This window comes from Argopecten irradians, chromosome 10, assembly GCF_041381155.1.
Source record: "Argopecten irradians isolate NY chromosome 10, Ai_NY, whole genome shotgun sequence".
NCBI lineage: Eukaryota > Metazoa > Mollusca > Bivalvia > Pectinida > Pectinidae > Argopecten > Argopecten irradians.
Window position 1 is genome coordinate 8,174,469 of NC_091143.1, and position 17,379 is coordinate 8,191,847.

Consider the following 17,379-nt stretch of genomic DNA (forward strand, 5'->3'; position numbering starts at 1 on the left):
TACTCGAAAAACTCAAATTGTAGATCTAACGTATACGTATATGTGCTGTATAGATGTATAGTACTAGGCTTACCTTGTGTAGCCGCGGACTACTCTGACATCACAAGACCACGTGACCGCCTAGCTCATTATCTCTGAACCGTAGTCGACACTACCCGTAAATCACGACCAAAACCAACCGATAGCGCTAAAAGCTAGGCAATTCGTTGGGTGGGACTTGATTTTTCATTCATCTAAAGCAATATCCTGACGTATTATAAAAAAAAAATTGGCTGCACAAATCCTTTAAGTAAATGAAGGATGATTTAAATACGGGGCATGACCTACCATGTACTTTGAACATCTAAGTTTCGTTATACAATTCCGAGGATGCTAAAAATACTGCTTCATGTGAAGTACGAATTGGTTTCTTTTTGTCGCGTCTCTATATTTATGTGGAGTTTTAAAAGTACTGTTCACGAATCGATTTTGATTAGCAAACGTATTTTACGAGTTTGGCGCACGTTTGCCATTATTTTCGCATCAATTTTGTATTATAATACCCTGACTGGGCCGATCGATACGTAGTTTCCGGATGGCCACCAGTCTTAGCTACATTGAATGGACCTGTTAACCGAGTATTTTATACGGCTAAACGCGAATGGTAATAACAATTCTTCATTTATTATTTTAAACTATCTAAGGTTTAATCAGTACACAATATATACGGCATATAAAGAATTGGTCACAAATACGTATACATTCAAAAATACACACGGAACACTAAACAAATCGCTTACATGATCTTCAAACCATTACAGATATTAAAGTCAGACATTTCATTATGTCCGAGCGTAGACATTATTTGTAGCCAAACCAAGTTATACACCATAAACATAAGTTTGTATTGATGTCTCTGCGTTTGATTCACTTTCGTGTACGTAAATCAATTGCGATATCGCGAATCGTTGATTGCTTTCGAAACTTGATTAACAAGAGACGTCTTTATAAAATACTTAATATCAGAAACATTTAAAAAATAAACTTGGATAAATGTTTAATTTACTTTTCATATTTCTTCAAAATTTCCAAATTCTTTACGTTTTCACATCAGCTAAGCAGAAATGACGTTACAAACGGCAACGTCATTTCCCCTTTTACCATGTGCTACTAAGGTAAATATTTCGAGCTAATGAAAATGCTCGTTAGAAAGCATATTACTGACACTCCTTGATATAGCAGGGTTAACATTATACCTATAGGATCATGCAGTTTTAGTGTTTTCAAATTTTATACTGGGTTAATTATTTCCCGAGATACTCTAGCCCTGACACCAGACTTCTGACGGATAGATGTCTGGTTTAGGGGCCCTACACCAGACATCTATCAGTCATAACGTCCAAGACTGGTGTTTAGGGCCAGAGTATCTTGGTCTAGGTTAATTAGAGTTCGAAGAAGCTTTGAAATCGCGACGATTGAACTTTATTTTAAGGAGTCGCAAAGGGTGACATTATCACCACAAATACATCAAGGTCAAAGTAACAATTATTCAAGTATAACTTTAAAAGTATGCGAGTATTGTAAAACTGTAAAGAAAATAGCAGGTAACATAAAGAAACTGTTATTTCGTATTTTTGACTGAGTTTCCATGGTAACAGATACATTCCCAAAATCAGAGATTTAAATCTCTGCCAAAATGGAATATACGGAATAGCAAAGGCACAACTAGGGCACTTGTCTGATATTTTCAGAAAGTTTCATGGAGCTGCGTTAAACGCTTTGGAGTTATAGTCCGGAAACAAACGGAAACAGCAATTTGGTATTTTTTACTGAATTTCCATGGTAACGGAAAATGTTTCCAAATGGGAGATCCACCATAGCAAAAGGCACAACTAAGGCACTTTTCTTATGTATGCAGAAAGTTTCAATGATCTGTATAGAACGGCTTTTTAGTTATAGCACGGAAAAGGATCTCGGACGGACGGACGTCCGATTACAGGCGTTGACTCTATAGACATTTTTCTCTCTATACTTTAGATGTAATACTGACACAGTATTATATATATATATAGAAAAAATGTCTATAGAGTCAAACGCCTGTGGTCCGAGTAACCGCGTACGTCATTTTTGGATTTTGTTTAGTTTATTGCACTCGTGACTCTCTAGCATAGTAATTAAGAACTCTAAATTAATTATACCGTGATTCGTTTTGCCGTGAATTTGTCATATAATATATTGAATAGAATCATGCATTTTTGTAGACGTAAAAATGCTATGTAAAGCAATCAAAAGGCCTGTATATATAACTTCAGTTTCTAGACACACATCAAGCACACAGTGTATGAGTGTAATGAATTATATCTAATAGTTTAAAAAATAAGTGATTCAACATACAGTAATTCCTTTTTACAGCTTCCTTTTTTATATTTATTCACTGATACATGTGGTGTGTACATAAGTCCAGATTTAGATTGTATATCTACAATATATGTACCATTGTATGTGAAGTGTCCAAGAGTAATTGTAAAGTACAGCTAAGTCTACAAAAATGCCTCGGCTCTTGGATTTAATTATCCAATCAAATCATTAGATACAAGTGCCCACGCCTCGCATTAGTCATTATAACGCCCGTCCTCACTATGCATGCGAACAGCTGGGCACGTGGCTCTTGGATGAGGGACTGGAGAGTCGTAGAAAGTTAGAACAGACTATAATATACTAATTCCCTGGCACAACAGATTTTATTTATAGATATAGAAAATAACCATTGTTCCGGAACAGTGGAGGATGGGAGATGGAAAACATACACGTGGTGTTGCGTACCCAATTAGCAGTAATATTAGCCTATATAATCAGTATTTAAACTTGTTATGACCACGGAAACTGTCCACAAACTTTTCAAGAAAAGAATTTTAAATCCCGTCTTATAATGTTAGTGTCTGGTCTTCAGTACTAAGCGGAAGCGGAAAATAGACAAGGGAAATATTTACAACTCGTAAAATCCTAGCCAACGGCAAATCGCACAAATTCTGTCGTATGCATGAGTACTTTTTCTACCAGAGTGCATCGCGGTTTGGCTGTGGAGTAACCTAGACCTAGAATATTTATCAAGAGAACCAGAAATATATGTATATATGTTTCTGAGAGAACCTATAAAGTATAGGTCCAAATATTGCGTGAACTATAAAAAAATGATGCAGATGACATTTACCACTGCACGATTACAAAGTGTCATATACTGTACAGTACATGTATGTATTTACAGTTAAAGTAGACATGTAAATACACATGAGAAAGTTTCTGGTGTCGAGATCACTGGTTTAGTAGAATATATTGCATAATTGAGCACAAGAAAACACATTTAGGACTAATAGATATATTTTTGAATAAATAAATGCCATGATATTGATCAATGGTCACGTCTTAGCACGCACAGTAGATCTCATAGATCGTACATTTTTGGATGATCCTCGGCAGATGTTTCTCAGTGTCCTTGCATATTGGTTAGCGGCAGCTTAAATATCACGTTATCTTACCCTACATCATTTATGGACTGTGACTTATTTTTAAATCATTAAATATGACTAGTTTACCGCTAACATGTAGTGACTGTAGTCTACTGCACCCAAAATAGTTACGGTCGACACTCGTTTCACTAGGTAGTTTACCGTATACTGTAGCCGGTCACGTGACCGAAAAGGCGGGCACTAGACGCCATTTCTGCCGGAGTGTGTACGCTACATGGTTGATTGTTCACTTCCACAACAAACGAAAGTACACAAAGCTGTTTGAGGATATTGTGGCATCTGGACGAGCACGTGGAAATTGTCTTTCAGAATGGCAACACCAGCAAGTGCCGTGCGATCTCCGCGAGCGGCCCGATCTCCTTCACCAGCTAGACTGAGCCGGCTCGAGGAAAAGAATACTCTTAAAAATCTAAACGATCGCTTAGCGCAGTATATCGACAGAGTGAGATATCTGGAAAATGAAAATAGTCGTCTGACAGTCCAGATCAAGTCCGTCGAGGAAACTGTGACTAGAGACAGATCGAACATAAAGGCTGTTTTCCAGTCGGAGCTCGACGAGGCGAGAAGACTTTTGGATGACACATCGAAAGAGAAAGCACGTTTACAGATCGAAGTAGGGAAATACAAAGAGGAAGCGGACGACTGGAAATTAAAGTGAGTATGATGTCGATTAACTATATATTCAGAAAGTGTTACATCTATTTTTGAAGACATTCCTTTGATCTGTACCACCGAAACGTACCTGTCTCGCCACTATAGTCCGTTTCATATTTGTGTCATTTAGAGAAACAAATATTTGACAGCACGTGGGAAAGATCTCGCATTAATAGGCCTGTTACTTTTATACATAAACCTAGCGCGTTGCTATCGTGTTTATTAGGCATACATACTTTTCATGTCTATATACTAACTTTTTATGTAAATGATTTGAATATTTTATCGTCATTTGCTAATCAGTACGTTTTTGTCATTTGTGTGTGCAAGTTAGAATTCATCTGATCATGGTCACTGATCAGGAGGGGGTTTGGTTTGCTTAGTTTTACGTCCAATTAAACAGCCAGGGTCATGTAAGGATGTTCCAGGTTTGATGGAGGAAAACCGGAGTACATGGCAAAAAGTCACCAAACAATGGTCAGTACCTGGCAACAGACCCACATGGGATCCAAATTTGTGACCCAGATGTGGAGGGCTTGTGGTAATATGTTGTGACATCTCCACTCGGCCACCATGAATGTCGCAAGTAGTCCATGTCTCAAACTACTTGGTCATCAACGAGAATTGACCCATTTCAATAAACGATTAACTCATGCAGTTCATTCCCCCGATACATACTGTACAGTCGGCCTTCAAATTCCTTTTTATAACAGTCAGTTTGTGATCAAAACCAACCCCAGATGTCAAGACAGCTTAAGTCAAAGATCATGAAATGTGACACTCGCATTAGAACAATACAAAGACGGAACGGTTTCGGTAAAGAAAGGTTTTCAGTTAAGGGAAGTAAACATTTTCCTAAATGAAGAAACTGTTCATAAGCTGTTTTGCGTTCATACCCTAGTTAGTTTACCTGTGTTCTCAGCCAGCCGACTCACCTGTCAAGGCCGCCATTTTTCGGGTGTGTTCGATTGCAAAGTCCCCAAAAATGTGGGACTTCTCCACTGAAATCGGTACGCGTCCACGGACGCAAACTGTTATAAAATGATGTATCCCAACTGAAATGGACGTGCATATACATTACGCATCCTGACACGACCCGTAAATTTCTGACTGGTTAAATTATTAACAAAAATTTGCATACAATATTAATGTTTATGATACATGAGCAATGCATTTGCTTAGACATCAGGTCTACACTACTAGCGTTTTGCATAGACCGACAGGTTTTCTGTAGCCTCGGTCTATGGGTCTATCGTTACTTTCGCACACCGCTGTTCTATTCATTGAAAGGGTATGTTTACAACATAATTAGAAACATTGATTTAAAAAGATATTGTCAACTTTTTTTCTTTACTTCGACAAAACATTTTCTTTCTGTTTAGGGTAATGGTCCATTTGGAACTGCATGTAGCTGCTGTGAAAATTCATGAAATGTTCCAAATGCATCCAAATAAAGATTACAGGGCTGTTTTTCACTGCTTTGGAAATGGTGCATGTGGCTTTGAAATTGGGAAAATCTACAACAAAACAAAGATTTGCAGAAAATAATAAAATATGAAATACTGATAAAAATAATGAATGAAATTATTTATTCCCAGTGTAGAATTGGATATATGTATTTTTCTGAAGCAATATATACCTTTAGGCTAGAGAGAATTTCTAATCAGCTCATACCCAATTACGCTCGATTGGTTGACCATTGGAATATTATAATACACCAAAGGTCCTTAGTTTGATTGTCCATGCACAGCTAAAAAAAATGGCACCATTAGACACATGCCAGGTGCTGAACCAATGAAGCTTCTTGGTTACTAATGATCAACTTAGTCCAAGTATCAAAAATTCATAAAGATGTTGTTTATTTTAGATATCACAAAACTGACAAAGAACTGAGAGATGCTCAAGGTCAGAATGCAGACCTTCTTAAACAGAATGCAGACCTTGAAAACCAAGCAACACAAGCAGAGGGTCAGAGAAAGCAGCTGGACAAGGAGTGTGCTGTAAGAAAAATCAGAAGTTAAAACTTATTAACACCTTTTTAAAATAGATGCTATCAAGGATAACATTATCATCAAATCAATGTTTTAATTATTGATGCAGTGGTTTCAACTTCAGGCGGTACCAGATACTTTTTGCGGGTTAAACTAAACCTGGCTGTGCATGGTACTGCCTGATTTGGGCTAAATTACATTAGATAGCATACAGATAGTATAGAAAATTACCCCCTTGAATTGCAATTGCACCGCCTCTTCTGAAAGATAACGAAACCCCTTTTGATGAGTTAAAAGATTTGCTGCAATCTATTTTTCGCAATTATTAATCACTTTATATTAAATTACCCCTTGGAATTTTGCACATTATTGCATTATCCACAATAGATGGTGGGGATTTGATTCACCATTCAGATGTGAATAAGGTAAAGAAGTAGTATTCATTAGTTTTACTGTTACAGAAATCTGTAATTAAAAGGAATGATTGTCCAAATTTATATAGATTTTGTTTTAAATATGCTATTCCCACTCGAGAACAATATTGAATAACTAAAGGCTGGATAGATTGAATGTCTGATAGGTTTCATGTTTGATGAGATATTGATCCTAACCTAAAATTTCTTGCTTTAATCATACAAGCAGAAGTATTTCACTAACAGTGTTTATTATAAAAATCTCTGCTTAGATATTTGTTATAGTAATATATATCGATGTCACTGAATAATTCACTGTTAATTTTCCTTGTAGAAACTCCGGAATGCTATGGCCGTCTTAGAGAGACAGTTGGCTACTGCCAAAAAGCAGTTGGAAGACGAGACTTTACTGCGTGTTGATCTACAAAACCGTATCCAGAGTCTTAAGGAAGATCTGTCCTTCAAAACACAGGTGTACGAACAGGTAAATAATATAGGTGTACAATCGGGTAATAACACAGGTTTAAGAACTGCGATCATGTAATTATGATAGCGGATACATATATACTAGACTAGTGTATTTGCATCAATACTAAATGGTATATAAAAATATTTCATCTTGTAATTGGGAAGTTAGGCCTCAGGTATTTATTAAAAGTTTACTTGTACAGGAACAGAAATTGTATAAAATGCTGTAGAGCACAAGTATTTTGTTAGCCCTTTAAAATACTTTAGGAAATGGCTAAGGTCTCATATAATGTGAAACTTTGGTCCCTAGACATTTTATTTTATTTTCAGGAATTAAATGAGACTCGTATAAAAACCACCCAAGAAATTGAGGAGGTGGACTCTTCAGTACGCATGGACTATGAGGCTAAGCTACAGGAAGTACTCCAGAGTGTACGAGACGAACATGACATTCAGTTAAAAGAAGTCCGACTTGAAATTGAAAACCTCTATGAGAGGAAGGTAATGGTTTCATTTATTATTTGTTCACATGTAGGGACCAGCTTGTCAAAACCAGCTACCATGTACAAAGGTCCGATTCAGGTAATACCAGACTAATACAGTGACCTATCACAGGGGTTTTGTCAGCTATTTTTGGAAAAGGACCCTAAGCAAAAAATGGGAAAATATCATCAGTGTTTTTTTTTTTTTAAATTAGGAAAATATCATCAATGGTTTTTTTTTTAATTGGGAAATATCATCAGCGTCATTTTGATTATATATACCAAACATCAATGAATCTAATCAATAGTAACAGATTTAGAAGAATTTTGGAAAAAGTAATTTTTCTTCCTAAGGGGAAGAAACAGTATCAATGTACTGTATGATGATAAGTTGTCAGACAAGTGTTAGGTTCTAGAAAATGAAAGTTTTGAGTTAAAAGTGTAATTTCCAAAGCATTTGTCAAGGCAAGATCAAGCAAGTGGACCTCTGTCAGGGCCTGTAAAATGTGTATTTGCCAACAGGGCAAGTAATTTTAAACATTAAATGTAAAACCCTTCATAGTAAAACAAGGTTATTTTGAATCTCTATAGGCTGAGGAAATCACTTTGTTGCAAGCAGTTTGTTGTACACGTAACAAAGAACCTTGACAAGGAATACAAATTACTATGTTATACCTTGGTAATATAAATTTATCATGAATTTGTTGTTAGTCTGTTAATAGTAATAAACAATTAACATATTATACTTTCTGTCTGTATTGTGGATTCAAAATTTGATAGAAATAGTGTAATTTAATGAATGTAAATAAATTTTTGTAAAATGTCTTGTATTCTGGTTTATCAGGTATATATTATTGATCCTGGCTTGAGGTCTAGTATATATCTCAGAGAAACCAGAAGTATTGAGTAAGTTAAATATGGACACCAGCCCAACCAGGCACCAAATTCTATAATTTAGAGAATTATACATATATACCGTCATAATTATAGTGTAAAGGTAAATGTAATAACTAATTGTTGTGCTGTTGTTACAGATGGACGATATGAATTCGGCTATGGACCGCAGCATGAACAGTTCCTCTCTTATGACACAAGACCTGATGAGTGTCAGGAAACAAGTGGACGAACTCTCAGCAGAAAACTCCAAACTACGCTCTCAGGTAAGTTGTTTCCCCAAGCAGTATACCCAAGATTTTCTTACAGCAATATTGACTGTGTTTAGGTATTTGTTTGTTATATTTCCATAATTCTAAGAAAGTGATATCAATGATAGATGTCAATGATATATAGTATAATTTACTTTTTCTCAAAAGTGAATATTTATATAATTACCTTATTCAATGATGTAGTAAATGCTACATGTTAGAAATATGACATTGCTGACCAGGAGTTTAATCTTAGAATTTGAAATTCAAGGTTTTGTACCCCTTCAGACACAGATGCTAAACCAGTTGTGTTTGTCTTTGTAGAATGCTACCTATGAGAAACGTATAGCTAACTTAGAGGCACAGCTAACCCGTGAGCAGGAGGACTTCTTGAACCGCCTTGCCCAGAAGGACCAGGAGATTGCTGATCTCCGCATCAGTCTGAATGAACAGGTGCAGGAGTACACTGACCTTCTAGAAATCAAAATCAAACTTGATAATGAAATTATGGCATACAGAAAACTTCTTGAAGGAGAGGAAGAGAGGTAGGAAATCTGTTCATAAGTATTTTTATTTTAATTGCGTTGTTTATAATTGCTCTTTCAGGTAAAGGGAGACATGCAGGGGTTACACAACAGTAGTGGAATATACAATCTATATCACACAAGTTATTCTATAAAAGTTACAAGTTATGTTACCTATGTCTACCACAATCATATCAACTGTATTTTAGGCATGGGAATATCGCCCGGTGAAGATAAATTTTAATTCCTTTAAGAAACTATATTGATGATAAATTCTTTTAATTTGAACTAACTAGCACAACAGAATGACACCACTTAATTACTGATGATTTTAAGCAATTATGATTTGACTCTGGAAAAATTAGTATATAGATCAAAGTGGTAAATAAATCTTGAACAATCAAAAGACTAAAAAAATGTATTGATGAAATACCTAGTATATTTATACAATGGCCTGATAGTGGAGTAACATGTTCTACCAATATTTGGCTATAGGCGCTGGATATTACACAGCATGTTATACTTCGATGCTGAGTTAGGACACCAGTCTTCTTATATCAGCATGTCTCATAGTAATAACTAATCTCTCTTTCACTGATTTACTTACTCTTACTAAGGTTGAATCTGTCCCAGTCCTCTTCTACGTCCGAGTCGACGCCGATTCGTTCTGTTGCCCGTGGAGCCAAGCGTAAGCGTGTGACCCTGTCCGATACTGTCGAGGAATTCAGCCAATCATCATCTAGTTCTGACTTTGCTACTACATCTTCAGCTACTAGCCATGTTGAAATTAAGGAAACAGATGGTGAAGGAAAGTTCATCACTATTTCCAATACTTCTGATGAGGTAAGTACATATGTTACTTTTAACATGTTTGCCCATAGAACTGTATAATTTAGTTGGTTATCCTTGCGGGTCAAAATTTTTGTGAATTAATCTTTATGTGCCTGTTTGTTCACAAAAGGAATGTTCATATGATTAGTCTGATAAGGTGCATTATGTGATATACTAGGCCAATTACTATGAATTAGAATCAAACAATTTGGGGTGACCAGTTCACAGGCTACTTGAATGCCTAGATAAAATTTGTATTGACAGTGATGCCTAAATTTGTAATTTTTTGTGATTTATAGATAAGTATTTGTATGTGTGTTGTCTCAACTTGTGATGTTTTTTTTATAGGACATTGCCATTGGAGGATGGCAATTAAAACACACAGCAGGCCAAGATGGGGATCAAGCCACCAACTACAAATTTCACAGAAGCCTTCTTCTGCGGGCAAACCAGACCTGTACTGTAAGTTTGATTTGTGATTTATGTTGACAGCAGAAGTAGTAGTAACATATATATGCTAACTGTGTGAGACTTTTCATTCAACTTCAATGATAACCAAAAGGCCCAGAATGTTGATGTTGGGCCTGTGGTGTCCTGGAATGAGGGGTTACAAAGTTTGTTAATTGAATGACCTTGACCTTATTTGTGATATTCTTTGATTTCATTACATTTACTGGCCGATGACCAGTTTAAGAATTGGTACCCAACTAGAACTGATCACTGGCCAGTAAATGTAATAAAATCAAAGAATACAACAATAAAGTGAATCTATTATGTTTTGACATTTATCAAGGCCTACAGCTGACATTTAATAGACTAAAACTTGCCTTCATTGCATTCTCTTTTGGATAAATATTATGTATTGGATTTCAATGCGTCCAATATTTGACATTTTGTATACTTTTATTGATAATTTGTAGGTATGGAGTTCAGGATTGAATAAGACGCACAGTCCTCCGTCTGACCTGGTGATGAAGACTCAGAAGTGGGTCACAGCCAATGTAATGAAGACCGTCCTTATCAATGGTGATGGAGAGGTGTGTATATAACTGTCACTGTCTGCTGTGTAAAGTTGTGTTGTTCAGAGCAAGCAATAATCCAGTTACCAAGGAAAGGACTAAAATGTAGTGAAAATCAACAATAAAATACAAAAGTGAAATTATCATTTCATTATATATATTGTATATTAATTGCATGATTGGATTTAGTTATGTACATACTGTAATACTACATATATCTTGTAAAAAATGTCAAAGTTTAACCAACTTTAGCTAAAGAATCAAGTTTACATATGTATGGCATACCCGACCAAACGGTTACTTGTACCCTTAATGGAAATTTGTTAGTGCATGGTTCAGTGACTCCTGAAGTGATTTACAGTATTGAATGAAAATGATATATTGCTGTTTCTGATTGGTTACAGGAGGTAGCTTCCAGAGAAATGTCTAAAACGCTAGCCCGTACCACACAGTCCTTCCGTACTGGCTATGATGATGTTGATAGTCGCGTAAGTTATTTGTCGTCTGTATCCTAAACTCTTTACTTCTAAACGAAGGATTTCGGTGATGTCACATAATGGTATGATTTGTAAGTTTTGTAAGAAAGTTTTTTCAGTGATAAAAAAGAACGGTTACATATGTATCATTATCTGTAATACTTTAGAATAGATTACAGATACGGTAGCTGATAAGGATGAGTAACTAAGAATAATTATAGATACGGTAGCTGATCCAAAATAAGGATGAGTGACTAAGAATAATTATAGATACAGTAGCTGATCCAAGATAAGGATGAGTATATATGACAATTGATGAATACATGTGACTTTTGTTTTGTTTTACAGCGTGACGGAGGCAACAACGGATGTTCCATCATGTAGAGCAGTACAGGATTAGGAATGGTATCGAATCTCATTATGTTCCTGCATGGGAATAAGAAATTGATTGAAATACAGGATATCATGTATAAGTGACAGTGCTGATCAATTACATTGAGACATCATCCATGTCATATAATCTCATTGATGTTACAAATTTAGCTTGTCAACTGTAACATGTTGAAATAATCAGGGTCATTTCAAATTGACTATCCCTCAAATAATGCATTGATTATATGCTTGATTTTTATTGCGACATAATATATAGCTCCAAGCTATCTTCTTGCAATTAATAAGTGCTGTTCATTTAGATCTTTAAAATCTAGATTTACGATTAATTTCAAGATGTGTAGGATAAGATTAAATGATGATTTGTTTAATTTTGTTTTAAATATTCAAAATTTTTTTTTTTTTTTTTTTTTTGAGGGAAAAGAAATAAACCTTAACCATCATGATAAAAGCCTATTTAGCTGTGTGTACTGTGTGATTACATTTCACATTTCATTTTTGCACCTGTTGAATGACCAACTATTTAGATCATTATGGTATTGATTCATTGTACACGTGTTGTGAAAATGATTCATCACCTCCCACAAGTGATGATGATTTTATTGTTTAACAAGTATGACAAAGTCAAACCTAGTTATTTCAAAATGACTCCACTAAAAGGGAATAAAACACCCTCCAAAAAATAAAACCTTGGTTTTTGGAATACTGTTTCATCTGACTTTGTTAAAGTTTGAGATAATCAGGTTTGATTTATGTTATTTGCTGACTTTTCTACCTCAGTTGATAGAGGTTAAATATAAAAATCATAGGAAGTTAGCTCCTTTTAGAGTCAAGATATATATCAAACAACCTATCTCTTTAATAAGTCATATTGTGATCACTGCCATTTAAATAATCCATTTTGTTTGTTACCCATCTACATGGGTTAAACATCTGAAGTGTATTGTTCAGTTGGATTTGTTAGGATATTATCCCAGTGAGGTATTTTTACATGTTCAGGAAACATCAAATTGATGTGATTTATGAGCATTTGTGGAAATGGTAGCACTATAATGATAGTAGCAAACTAATTAAATCATTTGCTGATATATGCTTTGAATACAGAAGAGGCAGCTTATTTTGGTGTATATATTCCATAGCTATAACTATTATTAGATTATCTATAGTCGAAATATATCCATCAATATTAGATAGATTTGGCTATGGAAACCCCTGGAGGTATCTCCTGTGAAATTACCAAAATGCATGGTTTTGTGTTAATACAAGGTTTGTGAAGTCTGTGAGACATTTTTTCTAATTTGCTGAATTTGCCCAATGGGTCCTCCCTCTTTGTCTTGCCATCCTAAAGATGTTTTGTTCTGTGATGTGATAAAATGTCTTACAAGAAGAGTGAAGAATAAAATACTAAAAATAGAGATGTGTGATGTTTGTATCTCCTGTGAAATTCAGAAAAGTTTATAGATATTGATCGGGTTTTAAAAGTCTTTTGGCCAAAATTAATTTACAAAATATATTGGTAACCTTCATTGGGTTAAAAGTTATTTATTTTACAATATGTATAATGTTGGGCATTGTACAATTACCAAAATGCATGGTTTTGTGTTAATACAAGGTTTGTGAAGTCTGTGAGACATTTTTTCTAATTTGCTGAATTTGCCCAATGGGTCCTCCCTCTTTGTCTTACCATCCTAACGATGTTTTCTGTGATGTGATAAAATGTCTAACAAGAAGAGTGAAGAATAAAATACTAAAAATAGAGATGTGTGATGTTTGTATCTCCTGTGAAATTCAGAAAAGTTTATAGATATTGATCGGGTTTTAAAAGTCTTTTGGCCAAAATTAATTTACAAAATATATTGGTAACCTTCATTGTGTTAAAAGTTATTTATTTTACAATATGTATAATGTTGGGCATTATACAATTACAAAAATGCATGGTTTTGTGTTAATACAAGGTTTGTGAAGTCTGTGAGACATTTTTTCTAATTTGCTGAATTTGCCCAATGGGTCCTCCCTCTTTGTCTTGCCATCCTAAAGATGTTTTGTTCTGTGATGTGATAAAATGTCTAACAAGAAGAGTGAAGAATAAAATACTAAAAATAGAGATGTGTGATGTTTACCATAGAAGCTGGTTATCAGGCTCTTGTGAACCATGTCGTTAAGTCCTGCCTTGTCCATGTTGTGTTAAGCTATCATATGGTGATGGTTAAGTCTGTAATCGTAGATACACAGAAATCATGTAACATTAATTTCTGTTTTATTGTCCCACATTTAGTATACATTTTATTCAAGGCTCTCCTCACTTGGTAAATAATGTTTTGATTATTATTTTATATTTACCAACAAGTATACTCCCAATTCCTTGCTCTTTGATGCTCGCATAAGTAATATAATTACAGATTTGATGTTACAAAGTTACAAAATTCATTCTCATTGTTAATGTTATCAAATATGTAGTAAATTTTCACATTTCTTAATTTCCATAAAACCTCTCATCCATTCAAAAAGATAATATAATTATGTGGAGACCAGGTTTATCACGTCATCAAAACGGTTTTTGTAAAAAAATTTTGGAGGGGGGGGGGGGATAGACAAATTAATTAATGATCAAAAAATGATATTACAACCAAAATTAATTTTGAAGAAAATATAATGAAGGCTTTGAACATCAAAGCTGTAACCTTTCTTACTAGTCACATAGGTGGTCTTTTGCAATGACATTATCGAGTTGTGAATGTAATAAATGTGCAAGACTTTCAATGATAAACTCTCATTGAGGTTAATACGAGGATTTATCAACTTAGAATTCTATTTTTGCACCGAAAGGCCAGTGGTTTCTGTGCTAATATAGAAGATATTAAACAAATAAGGCTAATGCATGCACAATAACGATTTTATAATAAGGAAATTATACACATATGTTTCTGTTAATGAAAACAATTTACCAGACATTCTCGCCATTGTCATTGCTACGGAACAAACTCCAAATTACTTGCCTTATTTGTTTAGTGCTTATCATTAAATGTCTGTTTTCATTTGTCTATTATATACATTATGTACACTATTTACAAATGTTTTAGTTATATTAAGTATTCAGCAATATATACTATACTCTTCATGTAAGCCTAATGTTCACTAAACATTTTGTTTTTTTGTATGTCTTTTTCAAGTGAATCCTTTTTTTCATAGCTTAACACTATTTTAAACCGACCAAATTATGATTTAAATTGATGTAATTTAACAAGGTTTAAATTTGTACCAGTTCGGGTTGGTATGGTTTATAATAGATTGCATATTAGAATTTAATAAATGTTCTAGAAACTATTTAGGTTTACATGGACTAAGTCATAATATTTTGTGTTTGTAGATTTATATCGAGTTTTATTCATATGATAGTGGTGCATCATCGCCTGTTTAACATATTTCCCCCATATAACCCTGGTTGTAGTGTTATCGGTATTTAGTTTATTCATCCTTTAGTTTTATACTCTGCTCAATATTATTGTGTACTTTCATACTGGGGTTTTCTGAGGTGCAATTGTCATGTTTGCTTCCATTATCACAGTAAGGGGCCACTTCAAGGCATAGGTACTTTAGCATGTGCAAGTTGAAATCTCAACTATAGTTATAGACAAAATACACTTTGATTTTATTCTATAGTTGGTTTTTGACTTACCAGCATGCTAAGTACCTTATATATTAAAGGTTTCCTCTCCAGTCACATGGCTGGTCCCTATGTACTGGTAGATACTAGTAGTTTCAGTAACATCCAGGCATAGGGTTAAACTTACCCTTAATATGTACAATGTACAAAATTTCTTTTGAATCATAAGTGTTTTCGCACAAAGTGCTTTTGATATTTTATTTCTGGGAATTATTGACCTGATATTTGTGAATCATTACTGAAACAACAAAGCCTTTTTTTTCTCATTTAGATTTGCTATTTATACGATGTTGTGATTTCTATCTAATTTACATATCTCTACATTTCATTTAACAATATAGCAACAAATACATACGTAATAAAATCTTTTTTTTCATCAAAGGTTTGTTAGATATTTTGTTTTGTCTGTCTCCAGTTCTCAAGTTCTACCAGTGGGTTTGGCTGAAATGATCCAGACATGATCAACCAAGTATTGTAATTTTTCGGGTTGATCTGAAATCAAATAGTGCCACCATCTTGATAACACATTTTGAACTTCTGGGATTCTGGGCCATTTTCGGTTATACAGTTTGACTGATTGGGCCAAGTTGTTAGTTTATAAATTAATTCTGGTGATTTTATATTGTTTTCTGATGAGTCTTGACAAAGCACTTGACAAAGTATATATACTTTAAATATTGACTCAACAAATGATCAAACGAGTTTGTTCCAAATAAATAAAACGGCCAAGCTCAAGTCATACCTGTGCAGATTGGCTGAAATGATATATACTTTCCCAAAATTCTTACGTTGCCCACACCATATTCGGTCCTGGACTGGACTATAATGTTTGTTTCCTGTTCTATCTGTCTTGGAACAACGGTATGAAAATCAATCAACAGATTTTGATCAAACTTCACATAATAGTGGCAATAGGGAAAATACAGCTTGGGATTGAATTTGAGACAAAAGGTCAACTACAAAGGTCTCGTCACTAAAAATAGATTATTAATTTTTTCTACCACACACCTGTTAAGCAGAACCTGCAGGTATAACTAAGACCTTTTCTGGTTAACCACAAGCTGAACCTCCTTATGTTTAACTGTAAGACCTTTTCTAAACACAGTGACCTGGTTAACTGTAAGACCTTTTCTACACCTGAACACTGTGACCAGGTTAACTGTAAGACCTTTTCTACCACACACTGAGCCTGGTTAATGTAAGACCTTTTCTACACACCTGAACTGCAGGTTAACTGTAAGACCTTTTCTACCACACACACTGGTTAATGTAAGACCTTTTCTCACACGCTGAACCTGCAGGTTAACTGTAAGACCTTTTCTACCACCACTGAACCTGCAGGTTAACTGTAAGCCAGCTGGTTAAACTTCTCACACGCTGAACCTGCAGGTTAACTGTAAGACCTTTTCTACCACAAGCTGAACCTGCAGGTTAACTGTAAGACCTTTTCTACCACAAGCTGAACCTGCAGGTTAACTGTAAGACCTTTTCTACCACACGCTGAACCTGCAGGTTAACTGTAAGACCTTTCTACCACAAGCTGAACCTGCAGGTTAACTGTAAGACCTTTTCTACCACAAGCTGAACCTGCAGGTTAACTGTAAGACCTTTTTTACCACACACTGAACCTGCAGGTTAACTGTAAGACCTTTTTTACCACACGCTGAACCTGCAGGTTAACTGTAAGACCTTTTTTACCACACGCTGAACCTGCAGGTTAACTGTAAGACCTTTTTTACCACAACGCTGAACCTGCAGGTTAACTGTAAGACCTTTTCTTTTCTACACACCGCTGAACCTGCAGGTTAACTGTAAG

General features: G+C 34.9%; 1 protein-coding gene across 1 annotated transcript; it reads left to right on the forward strand.

Moving 5' to 3' along the window:
* Window positions 1-3,651: 3,651 nt before the first annotated feature.
* Window positions 3,652-15,944, forward strand: LOC138333027 (lamin Dm0-like). The gene is made up of 11 exons (XM_069281125.1): window positions 3,652-4,160; window positions 6,028-6,160; window positions 6,899-7,048; window positions 7,363-7,533; window positions 8,549-8,674; window positions 8,984-9,204; window positions 9,801-10,026; window positions 10,363-10,476; window positions 10,935-11,051; window positions 11,438-11,521; window positions 11,858-15,944. Exons 1-11 carry the CDS (start codon window positions 3,817-3,819, stop codon window positions 11,891-11,893), a joined length of 1,722 nt encoding a protein of 573 aa, XP_069137226.1. The 5' UTR covers window positions 3,652-3,816; the 3' UTR covers window positions 11,894-15,944.
* The last annotated feature ends 1,435 nt before the right edge of the window (window positions 15,945-17,379 follow it).